The 23,446-nt window shown below is 51.8% G+C and overlaps 1 protein-coding gene and 1 pseudogene across 2 annotated transcripts in view; both read left to right on the top strand.

Annotated features, from left to right (window-relative positions):
- Positions 1-2,966: 2,966 nt before the first annotated feature.
- SLC7A5 (solute carrier family 7 member 5) overlaps positions 2,967-23,446 on the top strand; it is a 43,741-nt gene continuing 23,261 nt past the window's right edge. The window contains exon 1 of the mRNA XM_081030834.1: positions 2,967-3,577. Coding sequence (XP_080886960.1) covers positions 3,028-3,577 — 550 coding nt within the window. The 5' untranslated portion in view covers positions 2,967-3,027. The remainder of the gene's footprint in view (positions 3,578-23,446) is intronic.
- LOC308489573 (band 4.1-like protein 2) lies at positions 21,322-22,363 on the top strand (annotated as a pseudogene). Its single transcript has one exon. The product of its transcript is annotated as a band 4.1-like protein 2 (transcript).

Raw genomic sequence — 23,446 nt, 5'->3', positions numbered from 1 at the left:
AGGCTTCCTAAAAGGGGTTATAACCTACACCATCTATAAGAGATGCTGTTCTGCCAGATGGAAGCATCATGTACGTTTCCCTCCAGGGCAGTTAAACCTGTACAAGGCTGATCCTCCTTGTTCCTTCCCCAAAGAGGCAGCAACCTCGAGGCTGAGTTACACCCTACCTGAGAAACGGCTTGCTCCTGCAAAATGGCAGTTTCCCAGCTCTCAAAAAATAGATGTGAAGATCCAGCTCAGCCAGAGTACCCCAAGAACCCACCAAATGGGGTCTTGGAATGTTTTATGCCATTGTTTCACTCATGATATATCACAAACACATTTTCCCAGAACAGATTCTTTTACATCTTGATTTTCAAGGATTGCACTGTATTCCATCATGTGAATATAGTAACATTTACCAAAGCAAATCTGTTGGACATTCAGTTTATTTCCAATACTGGCTATTACATTTTAAAGATATGATAAGTAACCATGAAGCCAAAAAACAGCACACTCCTTATTTCCTTAGAGAAATTCTGAGACGTGGGATTACGGGCCAGACGGGACACATGGTTTTAAGGTTTTTGACAGAAACTCCCAAATGTCCCCCTACAGAAATGTTCAAGATATTCTCCCCACCAGCCCTGGTGAGAATAAGTTACATGACTTTTAATGAATTACTGGCTAGGGCCTAGAAGACCACTGTTGAGTGAGCCGTTGAATTGAATCTGTATAAAGAACCAAAAAGCTCAAAAATTCCACCAGTAGATGGCACGCTTTGCTAAGATTTGTTTTGAGTGGGCCTTCTGGTAAAGCGTCTCAGGACTATTAAATTTACATCAGGGAAGTCAGGTATGTACCTAACAAAGCAAATTTGCAGGAGGAAATCTAGGACGTTATATGAAAATCAATCGACAGTGGTGGCAAAACAGTAGGATCTTGGGATCCCTTAGGATCTTGAAAACGCTCCTGGGATGTTGTCACCCTTCCAGCTATTAAGGTCTCCTGCAACTTTCCCACGTGGGAGGCACCTACATTCCAGGTGCACCTGTGTTCTCTCCACCTTCCTTGTTATCTCTCCCTCGAGAAAAGCAGGATTGGGCCGACCCGGTTCCTTCTGACTAGCTCTCTGGGCCCTTGTAGCCTCCATGGCTTATCACAGCTGTAATTGCACAATGCCATGTGTGATTATTGACTGCCTCTCTCTGTTGTTGTAAGTGGCATTCACTGTCGTGTGCCAGGAGCCTGGTGTAGTGGCCAGCACAGGGGATACACCCTGCAGGAGTCAGCGGTGTGAATCCAGGTGGAGGTGGTGGCGACTTTGTTAGAGCTTTGGCAAATGATCCCCCTCCTTGCAAAGTGAAATCTGTCCTGAGATTGTCATGTCTTAACTGCTATCAATGACAGAAATTTAACAGCAGTCTAGAGGTGGATAAAGCACAGGAAGAAGGGTGTGAGAATAACTAAAAGTACACACGGGTTCAGGGGTGATCAGAAGGATGTGGTTCCAGCTCACTTACTGGTCAGTTCCATCACTCCACGAAGCCTTAGTTGCCTCATCTACAAAATGGCGCTGATAGGAGCACCCACTCTACTAAACAAGAATTTGCACTTTGAGGGCTCAGCACGGTCCCTGGTACCCAACAAGGGCTCTGAAAGTTTGCTCGGCCACTACAGTCCAGTCTCCTACCAAGCAGCACTCTCTGAACGCACAGTGGGAAGAAAGAGTGGAGAGATTATTTTTATTACCCCAAGCCACCAATTTACACATCTTGCAAGTTAGTATTTGTGTCGTATGACCTTCTGGCTAGCAATATTTCAATTGGTTTTCTCACGTTCCAGAAGAATGGCTAGCATGCTGGAAGGGGGTGCAGAAGGTGCAGAATGACATGCCTCGGCTAAACTCTCCGAGTACGGACTCTTAAGTTTTTTCCCTGTTCACATGTCAGTTTAATCAGCAAGTATTTTGGATTCTTTCTTGCTTCCAGACCTAGGATGACTGGTCATCCTGCATTCCCTCTCTGACTTCTGACCACTAGCTCCAGCTACCTGGCTACCCTTCTTACCTAAGGCGTCTCTCACGTTCTTCAAGAATAACAGGCTGAACTAGATTTGGAGTTGGAGTTCTCAGAATGTCCCTCAGAATGTCTTTCTGAGAATGTCCCATTTTGTCAATTTGACTGAACTCATGCAAATTCCTAATTTCCCAAAGGCTGTGTCACTGCTTCTCAAAGTTGTGTGCCCCTGAACGCTGTTCCTTAGCAGAGAGATCTCCCTTAGGTTAAAATGGGAATTTCTGAGCCCAGGAATCAGCTCAGAATGTGGCTAAAGCGCTTCCCCTTCTCTAAGCTCCTGTCACTCAGCCATGTGATTCAGTACCCCAGATCCCAGCTGGACCACGAGCTTCCCACAAGAGGGGCCGTTTTTGATCCTCTTCATATCTCCCTGGTCCCCGGGTGCAGGCAGGCCTTCCTTCTCGAAGCACCAAAGTCAGGGGTCACTCCAAATCCCACCCTTCCTGTCCTGTGGCCCCAGGCCGGCCCTGCTACATACACAGCCTTCTCCCAGCCTGGTCGTGTTCGGGCCCACACCGGCGGAGGAGTCCCCGGGTGTGCGTTCGCAACCACCGCGGGAGTAGGGCTGGGGAGATGCGGAAGCTGGTGAGGAGGGCGCGGTACCAGGCGCTCCGCTCTCCCGGGACCCCGCGGGGCCCGGACGGTTCTCCAGGCTGGCCAGGCAACATGTGCGCGGAGGACCAGGGCTGAGAGGGCGGGGCCTGGTGGGCGAGCTGGGCGGGGCCTACGGGCGGGCTGGGCGGGGCCAGAGGCAGCAGGTAAAAAAGCAGGCGCCCGCCGCGGGAAAGGGACGACGCAGGGGCTGGGGGTGGAGGCCGGACCTGGAGGCGGGGCGCGGCGGGGCGGGGCCTGGAGGGCGGAGGGGCGTGGCCAGGCCGCAGCTTAGAAAAGCGGCCGCCGAGCGGTAGCAGGGGTCCTCTCTGAGCCGCTGCGCGCTCCTTGTGTCGGGTCCGACCGGCGGCGCGGCAGCATGGCGGGCGCGGGCCCGAAGCGGCGCGCGTCGGCGGCTCCCGCCGCGGCCAAGGAGGAGGAGCAGCAGGCGCAGGAGCGGATGCTGGCTGCTCAGCGCGCGGAGGGCGCGGAGGGCGCGGGGGACGCGGGGGGCGAGGGCGTGACCCTACAGCGCAATATCACGCTACTCAACGGCGTGGCGATCATCGTGGGCACCATCATCGGCTCAGGCATCTTCGTGACGCCCACGGGCGTGCTCAAGGAGGCCGGCTCGCCAGGTCTGGCGCTGGTGGTGTGGGCCGTGTGTGGCGTGCTCTCCATCGTGGGCGCGCTGTGCTATGCGGAGCTGGGCACCACCATCTCCAAGTCGGGCGGCGACTATGCCTATATGCTCGAGGTCTATGGCTCGCTGCCCGCCTTCCTCAAGCTCTGGATCGAGCTGCTCATCATCCGGCCCTCTTCGCAGTACATCGTGGCGCTCGTCTTCGCCACCTACCTGCTCAAGCCGCTCTTCCCCACCTGCCCGGTGCCGGAAGAGGCCGCCAAGCTCGTGGCCTGTCTCTGCGTGCGTGAGTAACGGCGCGGGACCCGGCCTGAGGGGGGAGGGCGAGCCGCGTGCCCGCATCCCCCGGCCATTCCGAATCCCCGGCCATCCCCGCAGCCCTGGGTCTCCCGCATCCCCGGGTCTCCCGCATCCCCAGGCCATTCCCGCAGTTCTAGGCAAAGGCCCGTGGTCCCAGAACCCACGTGCGTCCCACTTAGTTTACACATCCGCAGTGACACAGAGGGCAGGGTCCGGCGTTCCACTTCCCTACCTAGTCATTCAGATCTGTTGGAGCTGAGTAATAGTCTCCGTAGTGTCTGAAAAATCGAGTTTCCTGTTTGAGCTCCCCAGTGCTGTTTATAGAGACAGAAATTGTAGCTAAGATTCATTCATTTCAGCTCTTCACATCACCACACAGGAGTCAGAAGAGGCTGACTCATGCAAAAACCATAGTAATAAAACTGCAGATTAAATTTGTATGTGTTGGGATGGGTTTTTTTTTGGGGGGGGGGGGTGGGTCCCATGTTGTTTTCACAAACAGCCATTGGCCATAGTCCTAATGCGCACGGTGTTAGTATGTTGGTGAGCGAGGTCCTGGTGTGTTGGTGGATATGTTGGTGGATACATGTTACATAAAATTTCCCAGGGTCCAGAAACCAAAAGAAAGGCTGACAACTCCATCATTACATCAAGAGTTTATTAAGGGAACTTACATAGCAGGCGCTTCTGGGCAGTGGCAAAACAACATGGATATCCTTCGTGCCACGTGGCAGGCGCTAAAGGATTACATAGGTTAGGGCAGGATGAATAGGGGTACTGGGGTGTGACCCACCCCACGTAAGGGGAGAACGCCTTACAGACTTGCCCAGCGTAGGGCAAGGGCCTGTTCCAGGAACCAGTATGTCTGGGGCATAGGCAAGAGGTCTAGGGCATAGAGTGGACAGACTCTGAGGGGATTCGTGGAGCATAATCTCTGTTCTGGCCCAGATCTACCTGGATCTAGCACGAAGGTCCGGCAGCAGTCAGGCTGCAGTGCCTCTCATGGAGCAGTCTGTCCACCCCACTGTGGTGTTAGTTTATTGGTAGACATGGTCCTGGTATGTTAATGGGCAGAGTCCTGGTATAGTCTTCACCTTTGAGTGAACCACACCAGAGAGAATTGCTGCTTTGCAAACAGTTTTCTCGTGGGATTTCATAAAAAAGTTATTTGTACCAAATGCTGTGTGATGTTCTTTTCAGCTGTTGGCAGTTTTTCCACGTACCCCTTGGTCAAACTTTAGGGAGGCTTGCAACATGGAAGTGTCCTGCTTTCAGAGCTGCCACCTGATTTGAGGATTTGGCCAAATCTCGCTTGTGCAAATAAGTACAGTCAGCTATGAAACTCAGGGACTCTGCAGTTACTTGGAGTGGCTTCTGCCTGGCTATGTCTGCGGGTGCTGTTGGGCTTGTAGACTGATTCTTGCATCAGTCTCATTGTGGTGTGGGGGTATTCCAGAATTCTGAGGGATACTCTGGAAAGTGGCATATCCAGAAGGCAGAACTCAAGACAGAACTTTGTTTGGCTGCCTGAAATCACACTTTCCTGAGACTGAACAGGTAGTCACGCCGGGTGAATGGACAGTGTTTGCCTTTTGGGAGGTCTCAGTGATATGGTACTCAGCTTTAAAAAACTGGTCCACACCTACTGTGTTTCCCCGAAAATAAGACCCAGCCGGACACTCAGCTCTAATGAGTCTTTTGGAGCAAAAATGAATATAAAACCCGGTCTTATTTTACTATACTATAAGACCAGATCTTATCTAATCTAATATAAGATCTGGTCTTATATTAATTTTTGTTCTGAAAGACGCATTAGAGCAGATTTCTGGCTAGGTCTTATTTTCGGGGAAACATGGTAGGAATAGTCATAGCGATAGTCGATGTGCCTGAGAATAGGAAGACCTGTGGCTTCTGGTGAGCTTTGAGCTGAGGGTTTTATGATATGATATGTTGGGCTGATTACGGAAAAGTCTCTCTAAAGGCAAGGTGACTTTTGTTGGGTTGTTTTGTCATTAGAATTTTAATTGTCTAATTTGCATCATTGCTAGATTATGATACAATGTTTGGGCCCAATATGTAGTGAAATAGATAATACCTTTAAAGGACCCCCTCTCTAGTCTTTAAAAATGGATCCCGTATCTCTTTAAGTTTTGGGTTTAAGTAGGTATATCCTCAGACAGATTCTAGAAAGGCTACCGTGGACTTGTCCTGGCCAGTGCTCCAGGTCACTCACAGCATTGCGGGCCCGTCTGGGAGAGTCATGTCAGTAGCACCGTTTTCAGTAGTGGTGAGGGTGATGTTTTTCCCTGTGTTGATCAGCCTCCGTAGTTCTTTTTCTCTGAACCACGCATGTGAATGTGAGACACGGGTGTGGACGTGCAGGGGTTTTTCTGATGGGAAGAGGAGTTTTAGTAATACTAGAGATGTGTTGTCTGCAAGAGCGAGCGCTGGTCGAAAGCCTGACTCCTCTGGAGAGGGACATGGCTTTTTCAAGGCTGACAGAACTCAGCTAACTGGACTGGCATGGCTGCTCTCACTCAGCACAGAGAAAGGTTAGGGTTGTCCAAGGAGGGGGTCTGCTTTGTAAGGAGCTTCTGAGAAGGCAGTGAAGAGCCGCAGAAAGTTCCCGAGTGTTCCTTAATTACTGTGCAAAAGCTGGGTTCTAAAACTTCCCCTTAAGATGAGAAAGGGTGCTCTGCACCCCTTTCTTCCTGGAGCCCATCTCTGCAGCAGGTGTGTACCCCGGCGTGGCCTTCGAGCAGCAGCCTGTGCTGGTGCTTCATGAAAGGGCCCTGGGGCCACTTTTTCCAGCAGTGTCCGTGGGCTCTGGAGCATAGTTCTCATTTTGCTAGTTGATCTTTTCAGTCCCTTAGGCACGTCCCACAAGTTTCTTTCTGCTTGTTAAATAATTGTGTTGTGAAACAGGTTGACTTGGTGCTTAGAATGCTCTTGGGGACAATATAAATGGGGGGGGGGGATCCCTTTTCTTGTGGATCTGAGATACAAATGATGACATGGGCCCTTTTCATAGTGTAGCTCTCGTGTTTTCACCTTTTTAATGAGTCATGAAGGTGAGACGCTAGCTCCATAACTTTTTCTTGACAGCCACGTGGAATTTGGCATGAGACTAGGTTAACATGGGTTATTTATTGCTTAACGGAAACTTGTTAGCATTAGCTTGAAATTCAGGTAAGTCTGGGTTTTGCATTTGCAGCAGAAGTCACTCAGGCTGAAGGTGAATACTCACTGGCTGGGTTTGCCTTGGCAGTTTATCCTTCCTCCCTGGGCCGCTTTCTCTACAATGGGACAGTGGTGTCTGAAGGGGCCCAGGCTGGAGGCAATAGGTGAGGGCCAGCCCATGGTAGGGTCTTGTATGTGGGAGTGACTGTGGTTCAGAAACATAGCTGTGGCCTAATTGGTCCTTTATCTCAAGGGAGAAGCTCTCAGAAGAAGGGGTCTGGACTGGCCCACCTCTGGCTAGTTGTAGAAAAGACTTGGAGCCTATCTGTCATGGTCATTCCAACCTAGGATGTGTGGGTGTCTGGGGAGTGACTGCAGACCACTGGTCGCCTGCCCTCCTCTCTCCCTCTTCTAGCTGGGTGGAGGGTAGGACCATGCCTGCTTGGACAACTTCCGCATTCACACTTGCTAGTTACTTGCAGCACGTACTGTGGTCTGCTGGTGGCCGACAATGGGACTGTGGAGCACTGGGTCTCCTTCCTGTATGGTGGCCCCTCCTGAGTTCTGGAGAGCGCTTTCTCCCTTTTGGAGACAGATGAGGTGGCCATGGCTCCCTAGCCTGAGTTAGTCCCCCACCGTGACCCTTACTTAGGCAGATCTGCGTGGGGTCGGAATGAGGGTTCCTCAGCTGTCGTTCCTCGGGGACCCATGACCTGAGATATTTTCTACCTGGTATCAGGTAAAGAGCCGCCACTGTGCGCATGAACGGATCTGGGTTCTGTTTCAAGAAATTCATGGGGACCTCCGAGCCTCAGTTTACACGAATATGAAATGGGGATTTGTCACAGCCCTGCCTGGGGATTTGTGAGCATTCTAGGCCATGGTGTATTTAATGATGGCACATGGGGACCCAGTCACATGGTGACTGTGACTTATTTTTCACACTGCCCTCTGGTGTTTACCTGTCACATCCCAAGCTGCCCCAGAACTTGCTCTTTTATGGTTTGGAGAAAAGAAGAGAGAGGGTGGAGAGAAGGCGGGAAAAAGCCAGAGGTGCTTGCTAGCATTTCCTGTTGGGGTCTGAGCTGATGAGATGCCTATCACACATGTGTCGGCCCTGCCAGCCTCGGGCTTTCTTGGGGGGGTGGGGAGAAAAATGTCAACTTGTTCTCAGCTCCTCCTGAGGCGTGGGTTTGGTGGGGGGGGGGGGGTGAGTCATGGCTAGCTGACTTGCAGGCAAGTTGGTCAGTTAGGGTGGTGACCAGAGCGGGGAGGGGAGACCATGGCAACACCCCTACCCCCATTCTTCTAGCCACCTAGCTGGTCTCCATCAGTGCCAGGCGGTGACCATGCTCCCGGGGGTGTGGGATACCACACAACATGTCCACCACTGTACCCCTGAGACTCCAGCCGGGCCTGCCACAGTGAGGCCTGTATAACAACTCCCACCTGGTTTGAGGTGTCTGGCTGCCTGCCAGCTGCCAGGGCTGAGCCCCTTGATGGTGCAGCAATGGCTTCTGGGTGTTTCCAAGGAGCTGGTGACCCCAGAATCATAAGCCATGAGCTCAGTGCGGACAACCGCCCAGTAATTAGCACTGAAATCCGACTTGTTTGCCAGACATGAAAGTACTCCAGCCACCGGAGCAAGTCAGGCAGAGTCATGGGACTGGGGCTGAGGCCTGTTGGGTCCTTCACAGAAGCATGTGACCCCCAGGGAGGTAAGAGATGCTGGCTGGCATTTCTAACCTTTTTCCCCCCCGGGTCATTGTTCCCTTTAATAATCCCATGGAATGTGCAGGCTCTGCCTAGAAATGTGTACCAGGCACATTCACTCCAAATTGTATGGTCATGGGCTACTCAGGCCCTCTAAGGCCCACCCCCTCCCCTGAGAGTGGTGCCCTCCTCATAGCAGAAACGATGTTTTCTAGCCGGTGCCCTTGGATTCCCCTCTTCCCACATGCTCTGCATTCTAGCCGGTGAAATCAGTGTTGTCATCCCCATTTTATGGCTGGGGAAACTGAGGGAGAGGTAGCCTGGTAGCGCAGACTGTACCCTCCTTCACAGCTTTTTGTCATTAGCCATGTGGGGACACACAGCCACGTCTATGGCGAGGGTGGCAGGTGTCAGGTCCAGGCATCTGGTTGGCTGGGGTGAGGATACATGTGGATCTCAGGTCCATCCATGTTCCGGACTCATGGGAAGTGCTTCTCCCCCTGACGGGGGCACCAAACTCCTTATACACCTTTCATCTTTCTATTAAAATCACATTCCAAACAAGCTTCCAGGGCAGGATGGGCTGATAGCCGCCCTCTGGGCTCCAGCTGCCCAGTGGCCACACTGCCCCCTCCTTCCATGACTCAAAGCGTGTGCTGGGGGCCAGGAGTACCATGTGATTGCACAATCCCGTTTGGTGGCACCTTCTCGGGCCCTTGTCTGGATTGTGGCCAAGGGAGTTGCCCAGAGTGCACCTGTTCACACCAACAGGATGGCTGCCCAGTCCATCAGCTTCCTGGCTCTGATAGTTGGTGTCTCATCTACCTCATGGCAGGAGCCTCCCGCCCCCCCCCCGCCCCCCCCACCCCCCCCAGCTCTTTCCTCGATCCCAGCAGGATACTGAATTCTTGTTATTGTTCAGGAGAGTGGGCTGTCCCAGGCAGGGCATTTTGGGAACTGCACCTCCCCCTCCCCCAGTGTGTTTTGCCCGCTCTGTGAAGAACGACCACTGACTTCCCATTCGGGCTCTGGGAGCATGATACATGCAACCCGATCCGCTCTCTGAGTCACTCTGACCTTGGGTGCTGGCTGACATCTGTCGCTGCTCAGACCTGATCATCTGTGAGTTGCTCATAGGATAGCCAATACAGAATCAAGGCCACCGCCGGCAGATGTGAGCTCTGGTGCCCACTGTGACCCTGTGACCAGCTCAGCACTTTGTCCCTATCTGTGTGTGCTGCCTGGCTGCGTCTTCACCTGGTTCCCTCGTGGGAGACCCTGGTAGTATGATCAGCTGAAAGACTGGGGCCGCTGCAGAGGGCCTGAGTGGGGCACTGGGTCTGTCCCTCAAGCTCTTTGATTCTTTGGGCTGTGGGACGTGGTCTGGGTTCTTGGCTTCTCTGGACCTGTGTCTCAGAGCCTGGAGCAGGGCTGGGGTGGGTGTGTTCTGTCTGCAGAGTGAGTGGGCCATCCCATCCTGGCAAGGGTCAGGTGTTGGAGAGACTGTCCAGAAATCAAACGTGGCAGAGCAGGTGTGCCTGGCAAGGAGAACCGTGAATTCCTTGGGGGACCAGGAGCCGCAGTCCCTCCAGGGGCCAAGAGGAGGCTACAGGTCTGCCAAGCACAGGAGATGGAGAAGGTGGGGCCTGCTTGCGGCCACTTCTGGTGGGTCGGGATGCCCTATGCAATCACACCTGTGTGTTATGGGTCTGGGGGAGGGTTATCCTTTCCGACCCTCTCAGAGCTTAGGAAAAGGATTGGAGGAGGAATGAGGGCAGCCAGGAGGGGTGATGGGTAAAGAAGGTTTTTCCCCACAAGCCTGGCCTGTTCCAGGAGGGGCAATCTGCTTGGGCTGAGGGTGCCAAGTTCAGGGGTCTGGGGAAGGAGAGAGGCCGAACCAGATTTTGGTGAACCCGCATTTTGTTGCAATGGATTGGTGGGGATGGGCAATTCAGGCCATCACTGCTGAGGCAGTGGGAATGTGAGGGTCAGTCCAACCTGGTCACAGGTAAACGCATACCGTGAGTGTCCTCTAGCTAACAGAGTGGGGCTTCTCTGCAGTGAGCCTATTCTGGAACGTGATGGAGGGAGCTCGCAGCCTTCACTGTTTTCCAGGATGGTGGGACTCGGTGAAGTCCAGTGCTGTCCGGTCCATATGAAGACCCTGTACTGGGGCTAGAGCAGAATGGGGACTGGGCTCTGTCCTTGAGGTGGCCTCACCTGGTAGAAGGGAGGCATGCATGAACACACATGTTTTATAGCTTGGGTCAGGCTCTGTGCTTAACAGGACGCATGCAGGCAGGGAAGCTGGGGAGCGCTGGCCTGCCATCTCAGGGTGCTTGGGGCAGGCACTCATGGGCACTGCTCCCTGCAAGTCCCACATGAGAAACCCTTGGCCCAGAGAGCAGCAGACACCTGTGCAAGGCCCCACTCTGAAACCCCAGACTGGTTCAGACATGTGGGACAATGACCCCACATACTTGTCCCCTCTTCTTCAAGGGTGTCCCCACTAGACTTGTATCTCAGTCGTTTATGGTGGGTGGGGTCCTACAAGGTTTGCCTTCATTGGTGGGTCTCAGCCCTCGCTGCACCTTGGAATTAGCTGGTTAGGGCTGATGCCCAGGTCTTCCCAGACCTAGCAAAGTACAGGAGTGAAGGTCAGGGAGCTGTGGAACTTCTCATGGGAAGCCAGGGTTGAAGACCCCGGTCAGCACAGGAGTGGCCCCACTCTCCTGGTGATTGCTGTGTGACTTTCAGCAAGTTGGATAGCCTCTCTAAGCTCCATTTACCCCAACTATCAAACACAGGTGTTGGGTTGAATGCTACACCTCTCAGGTACAGGGACTGAAGGTTTTCTCTCCTGCCCCCCACCCCTGGTTCAAGACGTTGTTTCTCAGTCTAGTTGTGTGGACAAGGCTCCCTGGCTCATGCTGGTATTATGAGCCTTGCGCTCCCCTGGGCTGCGGCAGTCGGTCACCAGGCATCGGTCGGCTGCTCCCAGTAGCTCCCGGCCGCTCTCACCGGCTGCCGGCCCTCATGCTGGCACACGGTAGCCCATGGCAGCACACAGCAGCCCAGCTCCAGGGAGAGCTGTAGTTCACAATGTTAGCTGTAGAGGGCGCAGCTCACTGGCCCCTGTGGAAATCAAACAAGTTAAGGAGCTCTGGCGCTCCAACCAACTGAGCCACTGGGAGGGCCCCCTCCTTTTTTTTTTTATTTTTTATTAGCATTATTGCTAGAGGAACAGAGGGTTTGGGGTCTGGGTGGGGGTTTCCAAGCCACAGATGTATGCATGTGTCTCTGCATTTAGCCAGTGTTGGAGACTCCTAAACCACTGAGTCCCCTGCACACACTGCCTTGTCTGTTCTCAGCAGATCTTCACACTTAGCAGTGACCTGTCGGATTCATACTAATCCTTGATGGAGTGTCAGACTGGTTGCATAACTCAGCCACAGAGCAGGCAGCAGTATTCCTAGTTAGTGGATGAGGAAACGGGCTCAGACATGCTTAGTAACCTGCCCAAGGTCACACAGCGTCAACTCCAAAGATTTCAAAACCAGAGGGCATGCCTCCCTCCTCCTATCTGTCCTAGCTATTCTTGGGTTTAAGGGGCCCTTTGGGAACTACCCTCTTCTCCAGGACTCTTGCTTTCAAAGAGCCTGGTAAAGAGAGAAAGTCACTATTTGTGGGATTTCCTGCTTACCTCAAGACTGAGTTGACTACATCTGCCTCTTTACTGACATGTTTTGAAATGAATTTGTCAGCCCCAGTCCAGACGCTCCACCCTGGGCTGGGGTGAACTCGGTGTGGTCGGGTGTAGCCCAGCCCCAGTTAAAAGTAGGAAAAATATGGAAACGTGTATTCCAGTGCTGAATTTGAAAATGTAATGCTGGCTTATTACTTTCTGCAGAAATCAGTGAGTCAAGAATGGGGGAGGAACTTGAGGGCCAGCATACCCCTGGCAGATTTCATGCCTTGCCTCTGCCATGGGCAGCAGCCTCGTGAATTGGAACACTTCCTTTTGCTCCCAGGGAGACTGGGGTCCCATCTGAACAACCCCCTACTTCTGGGAATTGCTTTATTTTCCCTCAATGGCCAGCGGTCGGGCCATGGGTGGGTCTGGAACCGTTGTCGACCTGAGCTGCATCCTGGAAGTGATAGCATCCTTCTCATGGGATTTGGGTTGTCAGGTCACACACGTTTGTCTTCTTAGAGCCCAGTAAAGGTGACTTACGTATCATGTGTGTAGTCACCCCCTGGGTCTCCGAGTGGGTTCCCCAGACCAGCAACCTCAACATCCCTGGGAACAAGTCAGAGAGGCAGATCCTCCGGCCCCCAGGGGACTGACACACCCTGGAGTGTAAGACCCTATCTGTCGTTAGGGATGAGAGAGTTAAGGCAAGAAATGAGGAAATGCTGGGAGATAGAGGGGGAGGAGCAGGTCGCCCTGGGGGGCTCTGCCTGGGTGGGGGCTGACTGGGGAGGGGGCTCGCACTCAGCCCACAGGACATCTGGACTTCAAGGAGCCATGGAGGAGGGTGTGATTAACAAGCCCCATGACCCCTGAGTGCCCACCAAACCCTGGGACCCTGTGTGTGCCACATGGCTTTGGACGAATGAGGCAAAAGCAGGGCAAGAACCCAGAGTGCCTGAATGCCCCTTTCATGGTCAGCCCCATTGGGAGCCGCTCTTCCGGCCACCTGAGCCATGCCATCCTCTATTCCTAGTACCTGAGCAAGACCCGGGTCACTGGTCACTGTCCTAGGAGCCGGCCCACTTGCAGCTGGGGCTTTGGGTCCAAATGCCCAGTGAATGCTGCAGTGTTTCACAGGTGGGGGCCAGGCTCTTGGGCCAGTGTCAGTCGCAGTTGTCAATGGGTACTGCTCTCTAGCCTGGTGCCAGCTGCTGCCCTGGGTGCACCTGGGAGACCAGGCTGCCTGAGCTTCCTGGAACCAGTGCAGCCTACCAGCCACTTCCTCTCTATCTTGGGGGCCCGTGGCAGAGCTCTAGGTCAAATGACACTCATTTGCCTGGAAACTCAGCCCCTCCCGCCAGTTTCTGACAGCAGGAACCCAGCTGTGTGAGGCAGCATTGTTTGTAGGCCTCAGACTGTCTTGGCCCCAAGAATTGGCCCTTTTTACTGAAGACCCTAAAACAGCAGACACAAAGCAACTTCTTTTTCAAAGAGATTTGTTTGAGGAGCCCACCGGAAGCAGCTTCTTATTAGGACTCAGTAGTGAGGTTCTAGGCTCTGGGACTCCTAACCTTGGGCCCTGCCTGGATTCCAAGTATTATCTGCTCCCACTCATTTCCCTTCCTTTCTGTCCTGGGCGGGGGAGGGGATGGTTCCTGCAGGGCCTGGCCGAGGGATGGGGGGGATCCATTGCTGCAGCCCCCTGGGGGCTCATTTTATTGGAGATATGGGACAAATTTCCTGGTAAGTAAAGGCCAGCTGCTGCAGTTCTGGTCGGTTCTATTGGGCTTGTCACCTCCTGATGTGTATAACCTTGAGTCAGCAGTGGGAGTGAGGGGCTTAGAGTCAGCCTGCCACCCCCAGGTACACTGAGAGCACTGAACGATGGGATGAGTCCGAGTACACAACTGGTGCTTATACATTGCTCTTGTTGGCCGGGATCGTTGCTGGTTTTGTTATCCATCTCCACAAAATCTCGAAGAAGTGAAGCCCCGGTCACCCAGCCTGATAAATCCCATCAGGGTTTTACCCTCAGCTGGGGAGGAAAGTAGATTTTGGTATATTTTTTTGTGATTGTGTGTTTGGTGTTTTTAAATGAAAACAGACTCTTCTTGTATTTCAAGGGAGGCCATGTGAGTGAGACATGAGCCAGCACTGCATACATGAGGCTGTAAAACTAGCAGAAAATAGTTGAGGTCCTTGTCTGGAGAAGTCACGTCTGGGGGCAGAACCCCAACAGTGGACAGCCCTGGCCCTGGGAAGAATTACCAGGAGGTGGACGAGTAGGGGACCTAGAGACTGAGATGGTCAGATCAGGCTGGGGAGGGGCCTTTGCGTGCTGCTCAGATAACCACCCTCCCTGAGACATCGGCCAGGGCCAGGAGGTGGCTGGTGACATGGGTGTGTCAGCAGCGAATGCCCCGCCCTGCTCAGAGCACCTTCTCATGTAACCCCATGCCTTTGTGAAGTGGGCATCATGAGGAGAAGCAGGGAGATTGTGGGGTGTCTTGAGTCACACTGGTGGGTGGAGACCCCCAAGATACAACATGCACAGGGTTTGATGGTCCCAGAGGTGCTACCCTATGGGGTCCTAAGAAATAACAGATTGAAGTGGGGAGCCACTGTGTGTCATCAAGCTTATACCCAACCAGTCTTCCGCCTTTGTGGTCCTGTGGGAATGTGCTGCCCTTGAGGTCTACAGATGAGGAATCTGAACTGAGTTGCCCAGTTCGGGCCAGCCCTGGAGTTGGAACTCATGGCTGGGCTCTATCTGTAACCAGGTGTCCCCCGAGGCCAGGAGGTGAAAGGAGGAGGCCTGGCCGAGGGTCTTCCTTCACTGGCAGTACTTCCTGCCCTTGAGGCGCACCTGACATGAGGATGGAGGTACAGGTGGAACCATTAAGGGAGGAGGAGGGCAGGAGACCCTTGAGGGAAAGATGGTGACTTTGCTGGAGCCGGTGGGGCGGGCCTCTAGTGCAGCCCTGGGATCCCGGCTCTTTTGCTGAGGTTGAGCTGGACGCCCCTGCCAGCCAGCTAGGTGGGCCGTGTTACACCAGGATGAGGTTGGGGACACAGACACAAACCTAAAGAAGAACAGGCTTCCTGCTTGGGCCTGTGGCATGAGCCATCCACACACAGCCCAGAGCCACTTCCTCTCCAGGGAGCACTGGGCTTTATCTCCTTGGCTCCAGCTGTCGCAGAGCTTGAGCACGGCCATGCTTTTCTGGGGGTGCTGGCTCAGGGAACCCTGGAGAGGGCTGGCTTCCAGCCAGGGTGCCCTCCTGATAGCCACCCATCTTTATCAGCCTGTTGCTGGGCCCCTGCCCTGGTGTGCCCCATCCTCTCCCTGGCGGCAGCACAAGTACTTTCTCCTAATCTCCCTTCCTGGAGGGGCTGCAAGCTAGTGATGGTGACAACAGCAGCAAATCCTCCTTACATCTCCTTACACCCAGGACCTCCCAACATGCCCTTCAGCCGCCATCCTGCAAGTGTGGAAACAGGCTCAGAGGAGTTGGACATCTTGTCCCGGGGATGGAGCTTACAGCAGGGAGCTGAGCTGCAAATCGAGCCCATTGACTGCCTCCCAGGACTGCTTTTGTTAAGGCTAAAGGACACTCTGAGTCCTGATGGATTCTTCCATTTACTTAAGATTATATTTCATTTTGAAATTTTTTTTTAAAAGGGAACACTATGAGAACAATAAAGGACTTGTTTACTCATTGGCCAAAGTCATTGAAAATTAAAATTTCACCATGTGTTGGTTCTTTTTATAAAGAAACACATAAAGTCTCCTTTGTTCTGTGATCCAGTCTCTTCCCCTTCTAGACTGCGCACTGCCAGCCCGCCTTGCCTGTCCATAGTCTGACTACGTTTAATGTCGTGAGACGGTGTGGAGAAAGCCTCCGGTGTGGAGAAAGCCTCCGTGCAGAGCAGCTCTGACACCTGCTGGGCAGGGCTCAGCACTTTCTAGCCCCCAACAGCTGGAATGGGCAGGGTGTGTGTGTCCTTTGTTCTCAATGGAGGGGCGTTGGGCCTTCGTCCTGCCCTAGTGACAAGGTCCCCTCAGTGTTAGTAATCACCACAGTAGGACAGCCCACAGACTGGGGGCTCGGGGCGAGCTCCTCCTCTTTCTGGAGCCTTAGTTCTCATCTGTGAAATGGAGAGCTGTCCCTATTCATCGCAGGGTGGAGAGACTGCAAATGGGGTGAACTGAGCAGAAGTGACAGCCAGAGCTGGCTACATTCTGTGCCAGCAGTGCCTCTGTGGTTTCTGACTCCAGCTTGCCTGAGACCAAAAGTGGGCAGGGCTGGCGGCAGCAGGAGGAGCTGCCACACGGTGCAGCAGGCTTGGCCACGCCTCTGTCAGGGCATGAATGGAGGAGGAGTGATGCAATCTGCAGGCCTCTTGCGGTATCCGGAAGGTTGTGTGTGCTTTGAGGAGGAGGGGCCTGAGGCACTTGCTTCAGGGTTGTCACTGACCCACAAGGAAATAGGAGGCTGTCCCAGAAAAGCCCTGGGACCTGCCCTCTCACTGTTCAGAGGCTGTGCAGAGGTACCCAGGACCAGGAAGGAACAGATTAGAGCCTGGGCTTGCCCTCCGAGGCCCTTCCACCCTGGGTCCCAGCCACGTGGCAGGTTTGACTAGAGAGTACTAGACTGGAAGCCTAGGAAAAGGGAATTTTTCGCCCTCCTGTTTACCCTCCTTTCCCCACCCTGCACTATCAATCCTGTGGGGGACTTCAGAGGGCCTCCGTCCCAGGTCTGCCCTACCACCTTGGACACGAGGCTTCTCTGAACTTGTTTTTTCTGTGCTAGAAATGGCAGTGCTCATGTGCTTAATACAGGACAGCTTGATCCCACTGGTCCTAAGGACCTGGACAAAGTGTGTGTCCACCTCAGAGCCGCACAATGAAGGTGTGCTATTTGCCCTGTGCATATGTCGGCCCCCTCCTCTGAGCCTTTCTGCTCCTGCTGAGAGATGTGGCTTCAGTACTGTGACATGGACACTTTGTCCTAAGCCTCACATTCTCATGGCTTCATTTAAACCCCTCACTCCAAAGCAGCTCATCTTACTATTACTGTGCTTCCCCAAAAATAAGACCTAGCCGGACAATAAGCTGCAATGTGTTTTTGGAGCAAAAATTAATATAAGACCCAGTATTATATCATATGATATGATATATTATACTGGGTCTTATAGTAAAATAAGGCCAGGTATTATGTATTATATTATGTTATATTACATTATATTATATAAGACCGGGTGTTATAGTAAAATAAGACCGGGTCTCATATTAATTTTTGCTCCAAAAGACACATTACAGCTGATTATCTAGCTAGGTCTTATTTTCGGGGAAACAGGGTATGAGCCAATGACAGGTGCAAAACCACAGCCTAGGAGCCGGGAGCTCCACCAGGATCCCCAGGAGTAAGGGTCACACCCGGTGCAGGGGAACTTCTGAGTGTTTCAGTTTAGGAATAGCAACTACTTACAAAATATTTTTGAGCCTTAACTTCCTCAGTGCATACATGTGCATATGGTCCCAACCATTGCGTCAGCTGGCGTTTAGAGCAGTGAAGGAAAAAATGAGGGGAGGAGGGTGCTATGACTTAATTTCCAAGAGATGTGAGCAGGCAGGCAGGGCGTTTGGGCCCTTAATCCTATTCAGAGCACTCTGGGAAGATTTCCTGTTCTACCTGAACTGGTGAGTCTCATCTAGTTAATTAGCATGGATTTATATCTCTTTGCCTAGTCCTCAAATTGTAATATTATAAGCAAGTAATCTATCTGGGGAAAGATGCCACCTGGAGTCCCCCAGCCCCGGCTTAGTTCTGTCTGGAAAATAGAAAGGATGAACAAAAGGCCTTTCCAGATTTTCTTACCTCACTCCACGCAGCCCTCTGAGGAAGTGTGTGTGCGGGCCGTGGTGGGGAGGCCTTTCCCATAGGTCCTGGCCATGCTGGTTAATGTTTAATGACCAGCCCTCCAAGGAAAAATGGCCCCCATCTGTGCTCCTGCCGATTCCCTGGTGCAAGTGCTCTCTGGGTGGTGGTTTCAAGCACGGAGGGACCTGGGACTAGTGAGTGGGTGCCGCTAGCCTGACAGCAAATTTCTATCCTACGTAAAGATTCCACAGCATAGAGACCTGAGTAAGTGCATGAGTTAGAAAGAGTGACACGGGAAGGGATCAGTGTTGAGTGTTCGTCACCTTTGTTTTGGTATAATTTTGTTTCGTGGGAAGTTTCCAGAGTGGCGCTGTAGCAGTGATAATAGCCAGCTCTCAAGACCTCTGAACACTTCGCGGCAGCTACGCATGTGTATACTCATCGCTTGACCCTCCCCCTCACACTTTTGTGCAGGGCTGCGGTCTGATAGGCACCTAGGCAGCACCTGCTTGTAGCCAGGCGCCTTTGCTGAGCCTGGCTTGGCTGCTGCCCTGTCCCCATCTCTGCCCCCAGCCAGGTCAGGGGAAACCACATGTGACTGGTGCGATTTTCAGTTTTCAAGGTATGTCGTTACAAAAGCAGTAGAAGTGGAGCTCGTGTGTGGTTTCCTCTAACAGCTGTGACCACCTGAGCCAGGCTGCTTGTTGACCCCGGGGGCTGGAGCATGCAACTTCAATCCCCATTTCAGGTGTAAGAATTGCCCCCATCATCCCACCACTTGATTTGTCACGTGGATTTGTGCTAACAGGATACCATACTCACCTATTTTCTCCGTGGGATTCTAGAAGATTCTCTTTGAAGGCAGGGTTGCCCACCTTCAGGAAGTTTGGTAGGCCGTGCCTGAACTTGATAAGTTATGGTAAATGTCGAGTGGGTGCAAAAAGGTGCACGCAGTCCTCCTCCAAATGTCAGGTTTGCTAGTATTTAACCAGCGCTCTGAAGACAGCACTCAACTCAAAGACCGCACCCAGGTGTGCAGAGGGTGGGGTTGGGGAAGAGGAGGAAAGGTAGCTGTTCTGATTGTCAGTCCCTTAGGAGGTTGAAATTCATTGAGGGGTTTCTACATCCAGTTGGTGTGGGAGGGGCTTCCCCCACAAGGGGGTGGGGCTGGTGCTCGGAGTCCTCTGACAGTCCCAGCCAGGGAATTTCAATTTGAAACCTAGTGGAGGGAGGGAGGGAGGAGGCAGGAGGCAGGAGGCAGGAGATGGCCTGAGACAGGGTTGGGGCTGAAGCCAGACCACAAGCTCCCGAGCACAAGCTGTGACCATGACTGCTGATGTAGGCCCCCCTTCCAGCCCCCATCGTAAGTGAAGAAGGTATCTGACCAGTTAGGAGCAGATACAACCAACGACAAACCTAAAGAAATAGAAAATCAACAGACTCAGTCATCTGATCCAGCAGAGGAAAAAGGTTCCCGATCATCTCCAAATGAAAGCCAAAGTGGTCCACACCACCAGAAGAGAAAGAAGATTTGGTCTGAGAGCAGGTGAATTTCTTAATTCCTACCTCCATGGCTTAAGAAACAAAAGTCCTGTAACTTAGTCATGGCCAGAGGTGGAGGAGATAAGAAAGGGCCTCCTCAAGCTGTTGTGGAAGAGCAGGTTTAAAGTAAAGAAGAACCTCTTCTTGGAGGAGAAAGGCAGGACAACAGGTCAGGGTTGATGTTGAGGGAGAGAAACCTTCAGTGAGCAGTTCTGAGACACAGCCTGCTCAAGAAGGAAGGGAGGAGAGAGAGGAGGAGAAGGTAAAGGAAATACGGGATGATAAATCAGAAGCAGCAGCAAAAAGGGAGACAAAGAAAGTGCGGACCAATGAACTGAAAGCAGAGAATGCCTCTCAAAAAACCACCAAGACCCAAACCGTCCAGTGTAAAGTGACCCTCCTAGATGGCACCGAGTACAACTGTAACCTGGAAGGGCCAAGTGTTATTTGACAAAGTGTGTGAACATCTCAGTCTCTTGGAGAAGGACTACTTTGGGTTTTGTTTCAGGTAAGCCCTGAGCAGACAAATGGGCCAGATCCCACAAAAGAAAGAGACAACTGCGAAAACTTCCCTAGCTGTTCACCTTTGATGTGAAGTTTTATCCTCCTGATCTGTCTCCATTGACTGAAGATATCACTAGATACTTCTTGTGTCTTCAGCTTTGTCACGACATTTCCTCTGGCCACTCTTTTGTGACTCACGCGCTCCTGGGATCTTCCACATTGCAGGCTGAACTTGGAGACTGACTCAGAAAAGCATAAAAGTGGTAACCTCAGTGATTTCCAGTTAGCCCACACACAGATTATGGAACTGGAAGAGAAGGCAGTCGAGCTGTATAAAACCCACAGGGGCTTATCTCCAGCACAAGCTTATTCTCAGTTTTTAGTGCAAAGAGACTTTCCATGTGTGGTAGTGACCTACATCATGCCAAGGACTCAGAAGGTGTGGACATCAAGCTGGGCCTCTGTGCTAATGGACTCCTCATTTACAAAGACAAACTGAGAATTTATTGTTTGCTTGGCCGAAAACCTAGGAAATTTCCTATAAGCACAGTAACTTCTACGTTAAAGTTAGGCCAACAGTGGGAGGTGGCTGGTTAGCTCAGTTGATTAGAGCGCGGTGCTCTTACCAACAAGGTTGCCGGTTCGATCCCCACATGGGCCACTGCGAGCTGCGCCCTCCACAGCTAGATTGAAACAACTACTTGGCTTGGAGCTGATGGGTCCTGGAAAAACACAAATAAATAAATAGGAGTTTAAAATGGGAATAACTATGCCAGCCAAAGCTAACACAGTACAACATTGTTGTGAGTTCAAGTGAAATAAAGGTAAATTGTCATCCTCTTTTGAAAAAAAAAAAGTTAGGCCAACAGAGCTGGACACAATTTGAGACCACTATTGGATTCAAATTGCCAAAGCATCGGGCTGTAAAAAGGCTATGGAAAGTGTGTGTGGAACATCATACTTTCTGCAGGCTTGTATCTCTAGAGCAGCCACCAAAAGTCAAGTTCCTGACCTTGGGGTCCAAATTCTTCTACCTTGGTTGCACCCAAGTCCAGACCCACCAGGCAAGCACCATCACTGATAGACTGGCACCCCACTTTGAGCACACCTCTCGTAAACAGGTCTCCAGGAGCCTAGATGGAGCGCCAGTTGGTGTTGTGGACCAAAGAATTATGAAAGATTTTCCTGGCCCAGCTGGGGATCTTTCAGCCCATGGCCGTGGAGTGGTCAGTGCTGCCGTGGTACAAGACAGGCATAACAGAAGGGACATCAGAAGCCCAACCAAAGCCCCACAGGTGCCACTCATTGAAGGAAAGGAGTTCACATGAGACTTTGAATGTAGTGGAGGAGGAGCAGCAGGCAGAAGCTGGGAAAGACAAAAGAGTAATCACTGAAGAAGTTGACAGTAAAGAAATATCACCTGGGAGTGGTCCTGGGGCGATCCGAAAAGTGGAGCTTCTGACACCCTGTCTTTGGAGAGCAGCACAGCAGCAGCAGTGAGAGTGCGGAGGAAGATGTGGGAGAGGACCGGCCCCACCACCATGGGACCAAGGACACCGTAAAGGAAGAGCAGAAGGAGTATGAAGAAGAGCTGGAGGAAGAACCGGCAGAGCAGCAAGGTAGAGAGGGAGGAACCAAAGCCAGAAACCAGCGCAGGCAAACAAGCAGGGGCCAGTGTAAGCACAGTAGAAACAGTGACCCAGGAAACTAGTTGCCCCAAAGATATCTGCGGAGAAGGGGCACACAGAGGCACTACTGAGCGAGAGATGAGGGACGAAACAGAGAATGTGAAACATACAGTTAACGGAAAGGTGTCTTGTGTTGACGTGGATGTTTTTGCCACAAATGATTTGTGCCACCCGTGTTAGAAACCGAGGTGGTAACAATTTCTGATGCCTCACAAAGGACAGAAATCTGCACCACGGAAGTCCCTATTGTCCACAATGAGACCAAAACCATCACACGGGAGTCTCCACAGATTGATGGTGGGGCTGGGGGTGACTCAGGCACGTTACTGACCACACAAACCATCATATCTGAATCGGTGTCGACGACAACCACCACACACATCACCAAGACTGTAAAAGGTGGAATAACTGAAACACAAGAATTGAGACTGCAGGAGATGCAGATATTGATGATGACCAATCTCTGGCTCAGGCTAGTCAGGGAAGCCAGGGAGCAGCTCCCTGACATGCCGGTCATGAGAGTGGGGGACGTCAAAGAAACGGGGTTGGAGGAAGAGAAAGAGTAAGTTAGGAATTTTGTTTTCTAAACAACAGCATTCAGCTTGGTGAACCTGAAGAATTTTGACCATTCCAAGTCTTAATGCCATATCACTACAGAGAATTTATACTACAGCTGGTAACAATGACCAGAAGCTTGAAGAAATTAAAATGCCAACACCAAACCTTATCTTAACAGCTCTGGTCTATACTGTTCCCTCACATTTTAATATATAACTTTGTTTTATAACCACTTCTAAATATTCTAGGTTGGTTGCTTCCGTTTTTTTTAATTAGGGAATTTTGTTTCCTATGTGTGTACAACTACCTGCTTTTTGTGACTCGCTTTGATCCATGATAGTGAACAAAGCCAGCCCCAGCTGGTAAGGTCGCCGTCACTTCAGCAGGTGCTATTGTTTAGAAAGGAAGTCGACGAATTTAGATGGTGGCTTTCCTTCCAGCTTCTTCCCTTTGAATTCCCATTAAATTATGGTAAATATTTACAGAGTTTTCAGATTGCAGTGAATATACTGTATGAGAAAATATTATATATGAAGACAGATGACAAGCATTTCTTTACATCTTGAAAATTTTCTCATGTTTGAGAAATCCATTGGGCTATTTCTTAGAGTGAACCCTTTTGACTTTCCAGTCCTGTGACTTTGTACTTTTAGTGGAAAGTCAGAGACTCTCCAGACTGGAGAATTATGAACAAGTCCGCTGACCGTGCCCTGTGTTCAGGGACCTTTCGTACCACAGTGCCAACGCTTCTCAAACACGCGCTGTTTGGGCAGCATTCCAGAAACAGGAGGGAGGAGCAAGAGAAAACGAGTTCTTCCTTTCTACTAAAATATGCAGGCAGCTTAAAACCTTAGTGCTTTCTTTCTTAACGTGTCCAGATTACAGTCCTTGCCATTATTTGAAAGTTCATGTGGGACACCCGCTATGGAACCTGCTTCTCTACCTGTAAAACTGACCTTTGGTTACGGAGCACGTCTGTCTCTTTCAGATAGTGTGCTGGTTCACACAGGTGTGGGGACACTGGGGACAGGAGTCAGGGCTGTGGCCGTTGTTTCATGGTTGTAAGAGAGCTGTACCATTTGAAGCTGACA

Source organism: Rhinolophus hipposideros (assembly GCF_964194185.1).
Source record: "Rhinolophus hipposideros genome assembly, chromosome: 21".
Lineage (NCBI taxonomy): Eukaryota > Metazoa > Chordata > Mammalia > Chiroptera > Rhinolophidae > Rhinolophus > Rhinolophus hipposideros.
Note: the sequence above shows the minus strand (reverse complement) of the source record. Positions and strands in the feature narration are given on the sequence as shown.